The following is a 10,578-nucleotide window of genomic DNA, read 5'->3' on the forward strand; positions in this document are numbered from 1 at the left end:
GAAATACTGTATATACAAATTTGCCTATTAGGGTGTTTATGACTCCACTAAAGTGGTTGTTGGATGGTCAATCTGTGTCCCTCCCCCAGCACCTTTCAGGCAATCATACTCACTTTACATAATGACTGAAGATGTGGCCCACCAGAGATTGTGGTCTTTCATGAGATTCAGAAACACTCTTGCCTTCCAAAACTTTGTTTGAAGTGTATGCACGTTTAAGCACCTGCCAGATGACTACTGTAATGACTATGCACCAGCATCTCTTAAAAATAACAAGAACAACAACAAAAATGTTTGAAATGACAGGAATTGCACTACAAACCTTATTACTTCAGTCACTGTCGGATCAGTTGGTAATTGAATTAAGTTGTCAACCCTGATGCACTTTTGGAATGCTTCTATCTCATGGAATGTAATGAATAATTATTTTCCTTTACACACACATACACACCTTGCATGAAACCAGACACACCTTTCTTCAACGACAGAGAGTGGTGAGTTTCCAAAATAGCAGTCAGTTCATGAAATCTTATTCACCTCCTCAGCATCTCCCAGGGCCTCAGCGGAAGGGTGTGTGAGACAGACAACAGTGTCTCTGTCCCGTCAAAACAAAGGTAACTAGCCACTTACACACCTCAGGGCTTCTATTCGGTTTCAATACACTTAACGGATGGATCATATCAGCACGGAACTAGCAGCTAGGAGTGAATGGAGGAGGAAGAGGAGTTTTTTTTTTAATGTTTTTGTTTGTGTGTTTTGTTGTGGCACTGGGTTCATCTCTCTCTCTCCCTCTCTCTCTCTCTGTGTGTGTGTGTGTGTGTGTCTCTGTGCAGCTGTATAACCAGTCCCTCTGTTGACAGTGCCAGTCCAAACACAAACATCATTGGTCTTTAATGATGTGATTATCAGGCAACACACACACAAACAAACAACATAAATCTAATGAAGATAATCTCACATGAGATTTGATTAATATGGTTAATTAAAACATAAATATAATAAACAGTTTGAAATTCTGTCTGTGTGTCTGTCTACCACTTGGTTTGAGCTGGTATCTGACCATAAATGAATATTTATAAGATGGATAGCAACGTGTGAGTGTGTGTATATATATATATATATATGCCCTTTTTTCTATACTTGTGGGGACCCAAAACTGGGATTCCACTTACTTTGTGGGGACTTGTTTGCCTTATGGGGACCCACTCCTGGTCCTCACAGAATAAATCACTGAATTTTATGGAGACAGCTTGGTTTATGATTAGTGTAAGGTTGGGGTTGGGTTAAGGAGATGAGGTTAGGGTAGGTCTCCAGGAAATGAATGTAAGTCAGCATAAAGACCTGCTAAGTGACAAAAACAAGGATATATGTGTATGTGTGGGTGCGGTCAATTCAGACACCTGGCCTCTGGACAGCTGCTACCGAGACACATGCTGCTCAGTGTTTGTCCTCCAGCACACACACACACACACACACAAACAAACAAACACACATACTGGCACCTTCAACTTTACTGCGTGGCCATAAACCAAAGACAACACAAACAGCTTCTAAATCAACAGGTTGTGGCAGAAATGGCATCGCAGCCATCAGAAAGATTCATTTCTCATTAGCAGCTTTGCAAACCTCCTGCCAAATTCACCATCACTGCACATTTTATGCTGTTCCTTGTGATAGAATTTTAAAAATAAAAGCTTGTAGATGTGGTTTATAGTTTGACTGCATGCATCCAGTTTTTCTAGTTGAGGAACTTGCATAGTTTGTGGTCTGTGGCAATGATTTTTCTTCTTTTTTGAATGAGAATGTCAGTTGGTGAATGTTTTGATGCATGTGGGATGGGCCATTTAAATAACATTAGACCTCAGTTAATTCATCATTTGTACAATTAAAGACTACTCAGTCTAAAATGAAAAGGGATTCCGTTTATTGCTGCTCAGCTGTTTACTGGTCCATATGACTGTTATCATTTCTGATCTCTACAGGCTTTTGTTTTTGTTATTGTTGTTTGTTTGTGTGTTTTATGCCCTTGTCACAGAAGATAGATTTAACATAAATTGTGAGCTAAAGTTAGTCAGAGCCTTGGCTCATACTTTCAAAAATCACTACAGTTAGGTATTTGTTGCCTTGATGCTCAAATGTATTTTATATCTATTTCACACAGTGGACTGCGGTAAAACACTAAAAATGGTTACGAAGGCGCTCCACCTCTGAAGAACTGAATCAGGTCTGCCAAGTTTCAATCTTCACTGACAGTTATCTAATGTCTTGTACTTTGAAAAAAAAATCTCTGATTATGAAAGATTAATGACATTTTCACTTTTTTAACAACAGTAAAGGTTGAGAAGGTTTGGAGGGTTTGTTTTTTTAACTGGGTCGACTGCTTTGTCATTTAAAATATTGAAATGTTCAAGACAAACTGGAAAAAGGATGAACGACAAAACTGACTTTTTTCATCTTTGTCCAATCCCTTACAGACGTATAAACAGCTGGCACACCACATGCTGAGTCTACACCACCTTTGTTGGGTAAGATTTGAACAACCTTGTAGCTTTGTCTTAGGTGTGTGTGTGTGTTTGTAAGGGAAGGTCAGGTTAGGCTGTGTCTAAACAGGCCGTGTGCCCTGAAGCTGCTTGTACTGCAGGAGATACGGGGTTACCCTTCATCTCCTTCCCTCTGCGTCCTTTCTTGTTTTTTCTCTTCCCTCCTCTCACTTCCACTGTGCTACACCACCATCAATGACCAGTCTCTGCCCTACCCCTCCTTCAACTCCACATCCCATAAACATGACTGCTGACGTGCTTCTGCCCACTTCCCTTTGTTAAGACAAATTGTAATTCTTTCCTTTTTCTACCCTTCCTCATGAAAACATGTGTGTTTGTGTGTGTGGTAGGATTGGGGATGCAGGGGAAAGAGAGCACATCAGCATACCAGTCACACACAGCTGTTTGTATTCAGTCTTGGGCGTCAGAGAGGGATTGAGAGAGAATGACAGAAAGTAGAGGACAGCCTCACCACAGATTTGTCATCTCCTTGAAATACATGCATATCACTGACTTCAAATGAAGAACATTTCTGTAATGTTTATGTAATTCAACAGTGTATTTCCATGAAGAACTGTCAAGTCACTTTATTCATTCTAAAACAAGAGTTTTCAAATCAAAGGTAAAAATCAAATGTTATGGACAAGCAGCAAAGACTGGGACATACAGTAACATACATTATAATAAATAAACTGGCCTTTGAGAAGAAACCCCTAATATTAGCAGTCAGTCAGTCAGTACAGGTCAAAACCTCAGAGATCCAAAGGATTTCTCTTATATCTCCAACTGATATAAATATTCTGCATTTTGTACCAGATACCATATATTTCAAAAGATTCAATAAAGGAAATTATTTGCGACATTGGTTGCCACAGGCTTCAGTCACTGGGGCAAGCAGCTGCACATGTTAAGTGGCACTGACAAATCAATTTTTTATTTAGTCAGTAATTATGTATTTATATAAAATGTCAATTTTAGGAAATTGTGGCAAGTAAAAACCACAATGAAACAACAAACAGATACAGTCCATAAATGAATGTATTCTACATATTATGGTAACTGATTAGTACTGAGCACAGACTATATATGTTTGTGGTCATAACTGAGTATATCAGTAACCATCTGCACAGGTCATGATGACCTGTGTGCCTGTCCATTCAGCGTTTATTGATTATCATATAACAAGTGCCTCAAAGTTTAATGTGAATTTTGGGAAGTCTGCAGTATGCTATAAAGTCTCCTCAATTTAATCAGTGCCTTAATCTATCATTCTGAATTTATGACAGTGTAAGCTACTGCACCATTTTGTAAATTGAAACCAAAGGCACGTCCTATATTGCTATTAAAGATAACTGAATTTTGAGTTGCCATTGCTGTGCATGTGGAGACTATAGAGGGGTCATCCTGTGATCCCAGTAACAGTAAGTGTGTGTCCATCATGGGACAGGTGTCCTGTAAATGTGTCCTTAAACACCCAAGCCTCCCCTGCAGAAGAGCCACAAGGTGTCTTAAATAGAGCTCCTCATTCTTTATTCAAAGATCAGATGGGTTTTCCAAATTTTGTCCACATCAGATTTCACCAAGAGGCTCTGTCGCCTTCCTGAGGCCAGATAAATAAGGATCAGGTGACCGGGACACTGCAGTGAAAACGAGAGTCCCCTTCCGAGGTCAAACTGTTGCTGTTTGACTGACGGCCAGCTGGAAACCTGCTGCTAACACACACAGTCCGTGTGTGTGTGTGTGTGTGTGTGTGTGTGTGTGTGTGTGTGTGTGTGAGAGAGAGAGAGAGAGAGAGAGAGAGAGAGTGGAAGAGGGAGAGAGAGAAGAGCTGGCACGTCTGCTACTGCGTCTGTCCAGACAACTCTCTCTCTTTCTCTCTCTCTCGCCCTATCACACACTCTCGGGAGCAGCGCTTTGACGCACCAAGCAGAGTTGGATTGTAGTATTGCGCGCTGGTCTTTCACGGGGCTTTTCCCTTCCTCACATCGCCTACACCTTTGCCACTCACGGGCAGCTGATATATGATCGGATTCAATATTTCTCCATCACGTTGACCTCAACAGAGCTTTTGGGGAAACCGAACGCCGCCACTGCTTCCTCGCCGGACGCGTGTTGTGAATTAATAACCCAGACAGCCTCACCTGGAGTGTGTGTGCATGCAGTGAAGTGTGTGTAAGAGAGTGTGTTTTTCTGGAGCAGGTCAAGGATCGAGGTGTTCCACTGGCTTCGGTCCACACACGCATATTTACATACACAAACACAACAGACCCCGGAGAGATTTCGGCACTGCATGCCGGGGACATGTGGAAGTTTGCGCCGCTGTAGCGCAGCCAGAGAGCCGGTTCACCGTTTATACGACCTCCCCTCTCTCTGCCAAGGGGGACCAAACTCCCGGTTCACAGCCTCTACACACTGAACCCCCTCTAAGAAGACCCAGATGTAAATCTAGAACGGAAAATCTCCGAAACTCGCGCCTGCAAAGGGAGGACAGTGAAAAGGACGGCATCCCATTGCGTACAGAGTTTGGTGAGCTCTTTCAGGGATTTCAGGGCTTGTATTTTTTTTAACGCCCTTGTATTTTCTCTGTATTTTGTGGGTCTCATATTGGCCCGCACTTGCCGCCGTGATGGTGGGACCTCCGAGCCCCTTTGTTTCTGGCCGCTCCCCGGCGACTGCACTGGGACTGCTGGTAGCTGTTCTGATCCTGGTCCTGTCCAGCGGAGCAGACGGCCAACCCTGCCCGACCCAGTGCTCCTGCACCGGGACTACAGTGGACTGTCACGGCCAAGGGCTCCGCAGTGTGCCCAGGAACATACCCCGCAACACGGAGAGACTGTAAGTACTGAGACAAATCTTAACTGGTATCACCAACAGAGTGTTTTTTTTTAAATCATAGTCTACACAGTCCTAAAAAACGGATTAATATTTTGTTATATTTGCATATATATCCCTGTTAAACCTAATGCTGATAAGGACATTACACATTTGTAGAAGAAAAGAGCTTAACATTTTATCAAAAACTACATCTAAGGATTACGTTTCATTACCCTAAATGCTGCTGAATCCTACTGATGTGAAATTTAGTTAGTCCTGTAAATCAGAAGAACACATCTTAACCTACTGCTTGTGTTTTACACGAGGACACGTTAGGCCTGCTGCCGAAGTTCGGGGCACTGCTGTGGTTGTGTTGGTGGTTTCGCACTGTTGCATTAGCACAGCCTCCGTATACCACATCGGTTTGTCTGGAGACCAGCAAGTTAATCAAAAACGGATTTGGACAAGTGGGCTTTGAGTTAAACAGGCTGTATTTTCTTAGACAAAGACCCCTTGATGAAATTAAAAATTGCCCTGTAAAGTGCAGCAGCCACAGCTCCTCTAATTTCTCTGACGCTCAAATAACAATTTTTTACATAGGTTGCACCAGGGCACACAAAGTAAAAAAAAAACTTCAATAGACAGCTTTGTCCTTGTTTTATTAGCATATATACCATGCACTGACAGTCCCTTCTTTACCCATTTCTTTGTCTAGGGATCTGAATGCAAACAACCTCACTAAAATCACCAAGGCGGATTTTGCAGGACTGAGGCACCTGCGAGTGTTGTAAGTGGCTTTTATCTTTTTTTATTTCGTCCTTTCTTTTCATTAGTTTTTTTGTCTTTGCATATGCAAAAGAAAACAAAAGTACTCTCATGCAGAGCTCTGAAAAGCAGCACCTTGCATATGGAAACAACTTTTCCAAAAAAAAAACACCCCAGCGCATGGATGTAACTGTTCCGATCCTGTCAGACTCGTCCAGCCTCGGAGCTGCCGCATGCAGCACTGCATTGCCTTGGGAATCAGGGGTTTCATAAAACTCAGTCCTCATGTGTGTCTAAACAGTATAGCAGTGACACCTGTTAATGCTGTCGTGTTAATCTTCCAGTGGAAGTGTCAGGAGGGTCTTATTTTAACCACCCGGGCCCGAGGCCCATGTGCTGGAATGATTAACGCGCTGGCGAGGACGTGATGGAGGGCAAAGAGGGAAGGAGATAGCGGTCATTACGCGTAACTGCGGAGGAAGGAATGCAGCTAGAAGGGGGCGAAGGGTGGAAGGGAAGTGGAGAAAGGGTAGGGAAAGGAATGGGGAGAATCAAGTAAGAACAGGTTTCTTACCTGGGATGAATCCAGGTTAAGATTCCCCTACGCCAACAGCGGAACTGAGACAGGGATATCCTGCTGTTATTGTGTGTGTGTGTGTGTGCTATTCAGCTATTGAAAGTGAATGACAGGGAATACACATAGCTGGAATTCCTCCAGAGATTATGTCCCTAATTGGGTGCGTGTGCTTATGCGTGTGCGCGCGCACCCCAGTCTAACATGCTCACTGTTTCCTGTATGTTCTACCCGAGGGCACACACACACACACACACACACACACACACCTTCCGCCCTCTGAATCTCACTTAGCGCTAGAACATTTAGTCTATTAGTGCATCAACAACACATTCACTGACAAGCATGGATTCATCGTTTTCTGTCATTTTTCAACCAAAAATACCCAAAACATTCTGCTTGTAACTACTCAGATGTGACATCTGCTGTTTTTTTTATGCTAAGATACAGAGTGGGTTGACACAGTTGATCAAAACAAGCATTTTGAAATCACTGGGAAACTGTAAGATCCCCCTTTCAGCATTTCTAACATTTTATAAATTAAACGATGATTTAAAACTTCAACAAATTAATCAAGAATGAAAAAATCATAGCAGCCCTGATTTCAGTGTATAAGCCAGTTATATCTGCTTGTATATGTGCATCTTCTTGATTATCACGAGCTGACAGTGTACAGCCTATAAAATGTGTGTGTTTGTGTGTGGCAGCTTGGCTTGGTCAGCACACTAGTGTAAGTGAATGAGTAGTCACAGCCATGTGATTAGATAGAGAGTAAATTGGATGATAGATGAGTCCCTGTCCAACTGATGGGCCAGTTTTAGAGTCAATTCTGGGGCTCTATTGACCTGCTGCTGATTGGCTTCTTTCTCTCTCTCTTGCTGTTTCAACATTCTTTCACTTTCAATCTACAGCAATCTGGTTTTCTTCTGTATCTTCTCCATCTCTCTCCCCCCAACTCCTCTCCAGTGTCCGTCTCTTCACCCCTCTTGTGCCCTATCTCACTTACCTTCTTTCCCTTTTCTCTCTCTTATCTGTGGCCTCATCCAGCCATCTTTCCCTTTTTCTTTGGCTTCTCATGGTTTCACCACACTTACTGTATCTTTCCGTCAGCTCTCATGCACTATGTTTCTTCCTGTCACTGTTTCTCCCTCTCCTCTTTTGTTCTGTCATGTTCTTATTGTCTCACTCTCTCCTGGTGTTTCTCTCTCAGGCAGCTGATGGAGAACAAAATCACCACGATTGAGAGAGGAGCCTTTCAGGACCTGAAGGAGCTGGAGAGGCTGTGAGTAAAGTTGTTGTGCTTCCGTTTTGCTATTAATGCAAACAAATGCATGCATACACAAAAATATGCCACAAAGACACATATGTTCATTTTCACATAGGTGCATGACCTTAAAAATATACAGATGGGTAACAAATGAAAGACAAGAACTAACGTGAAGTGTGGTATGAAGTCAGCCACCACAAGCTCCTTCAGTACTCCTTGGCAAAGAGTCTCCAAGTTTGTGGATCTCTACTGGAAGAATGAAGACCATTCTTCAAAATGATGTTCCCTTATTTGGTGTTAGAGAGCTGTTTAAAGGCCCAGACACACTGTACAAAAATGGCAAACTTGAAGGTTCACTGCGTGTTACATGGTATGGGGTGGGGTAAATAAAATCTTTCCTTGTGGCAGCCTATGTGAGACAGCACAATATCAATTCTGAGCATGTCAGGTTGTGCCACAAATTCCTGGTGTATCATAGCAGCAATGCTCCTGTATGCAGCAGTGAAAAGTTGGAAAGCATGCTACTAGAGACATATCATCAACTAACATCATCCATTCAGAAATGAAGCTACCGTTTTGTATCAGCTGGTGACTTCTGCATCATTTTGTGCCTTTTAAATTAGTTCTTCGGCTGTGTTGACGTCAGTTGTTGCAGTAGACACACACTGAGAATTTTATTATAAATTTCTGAACTTTGATGCAGACCGTCTTTAGTTTCAAGGACTAAAATCAGCCATCGGTGGGGATATCTTAAGTGCAATCTAGGACAAATGTTTTCACCACATTTGACTCTTGGCTGTCCATCATTTGTCAGGAAGAGCCCTGAAGTCATACAAAAAAACATGCCTAAACATATCGGTCCAAAGTCTGCTATAGATACTCAGTCACTGTCATAACTTGTCAATACATGCACTAAACCCCTGCGACTTGTGCGAGAGCATTTGTTATGTATCTACGCTCATTCGGACCTGCCCTTTAATCTGTCACCTCTTTAGCCCTTTTCAGACGTGCACTGGAATCCTGAAATTATCTAGACGTTACCCGGAGGAACTGTATGTGAGAACGCAAATGAACCTGGACATTAAGTGGACTTTACCCTGCCAGCTCCCTAGCACAAAGTCCACATAATGTCCGAGTGAGCCGGAGTAAGCCCATCTAAGAAAACAACAGTGTATATTCTGGAGCATTTACAGTGAGCTAGTGGGTATGTCGACGACATTCTATCATGTGACTGGCGCGAAATTGGAAAAACACAAACACCAGAATAAAAATGGTCATGTACAATGAAGACACCAATGAAATTTGCCTAATTGGAGACAATTTGTGACTCGGGAACTTCCGGCACCAGAATTGTCAGACAAATTTAAGGAACGGAAAGAGACTTGGTTGTTTATGACCAAATAACAAACTGTCTACATGACTGTGTCATGTTCCGCCTCCGCCACCATCCGAGCGTAAACTAAATGAAGTATTTCCAGTAGGTGAGATTATGTCTGACATGGACTATATGTGTGAAAGGGCAACTCTGGACAAACTGTGAGCCTGATTCTGTGAACATTGTCTGGATTTCATATGTGAACAATGCTATTAGTCATTTAACATGAATATCATGATGTGAGGCTGCCAACATTTCAGTCCAAGACATTTTTGAGATTGAGTCACAGGACAGCAAGCGAGGAGGTCCAAAGGTTGTTATGGCATTGGCCTAGAATCACTGGTATTCAGCACCCGACCTAAAGCAGTTATGGTATAATTAAGTCTTGGTAGCCTGAGAAAGTGAAGGACAGAAGGGAGATGTGGAGTCGGAACCCTGACTGGTGATATTGTCCATTGTGTCGACTGTCAACTTTGCTTGATGTGTGAGCTGTTCATCTATATATGTGTGTGTGTGTGTGTGTGTGTGTGTTATGTGGACTGACTGCCAGTCAGTGACACAGGAATGCACCAGACTGTGACTGAGTCTTAGAGACAATCTTTAAATTAAACATACATAAAAATCCTCACTTCTTTCACAGGCCTTTAACAAAATACAGGCATACCTGTAAACACACCGAGATATCCACCTGTACACATACATGGACGTACTCAAATGAGAGTATGTAATCTTCTTGATAGCTGCTTTAGGTAAACTCTTCAGGGGTTATTGGGATGAAAAGGATGACATATCATGATTCCTTAGCTGTTGTGCCTGGTTTCTCTCTGCTCTTTGCTGTACTGTAGCTGCTCTGTGTTGGCAGAGAGAGATGCTCTGTGGACCACTACAGGGAATCTGCTAGTGTTTCTCATGCAGCCAGTCCTGGGTTCTGTCCAGCTAAGCAGCTGTGGGAATTCCTGTCTGGAGAGCAATATTTAACTGCGTATGTCCAGTTCTAATGGCAACGTCTGATAGTGATTTCCCTTTTGTAGCGTACATGCTGGCAAATGCACTCTAATGCAGTACAAGCAAAACATGCATGCAGATAAAGTCTGCATTCTTGTTTTGTCATCTCTTTCACTCTGTCTCGTCTGCGATTCCAAAGAACACCTTTGACAGTCTCTAACTTCCTGACACAACATGGCCATTTTCAGTTATCCTCACAAGCGTTTTCAACTGTAATTCAGCGTCTCTAGCGTGGCAT

The 10,578-nt window shown here is 42.6% G+C and overlaps 1 protein-coding gene across 1 annotated transcript in view; it reads left to right on the plus strand.

Moving 5' to 3' along the window:
• Positions 1-4,376: 4,376 nt before the first annotated feature.
• The window catches only part of slit2 (slit homolog 2 (Drosophila)), an 87,227-nt gene continuing 81,025 nt past the window's right edge, over positions 4,377-10,578 (plus strand). The window contains 3 exon segments of the mRNA XM_020602110.1: positions 4,377-5,375; positions 6,070-6,141; positions 7,904-7,975. Coding sequence (XP_020457766.1) covers positions 5,167-5,375; positions 6,070-6,141; positions 7,904-7,975 — 353 coding nt within the window. The 5' untranslated portion in view covers positions 4,377-5,166.

The sequence above is a fragment of the Monopterus albus genome, unplaced genomic scaffold (genome assembly GCF_001952655.1).
Source record: "Monopterus albus unplaced genomic scaffold, M_albus_1.0 scaffold54.1, whole genome shotgun sequence".
NCBI classification, from domain to species: domain Eukaryota; kingdom Metazoa; phylum Chordata; class Actinopteri; order Synbranchiformes; family Synbranchidae; genus Monopterus; species Monopterus albus.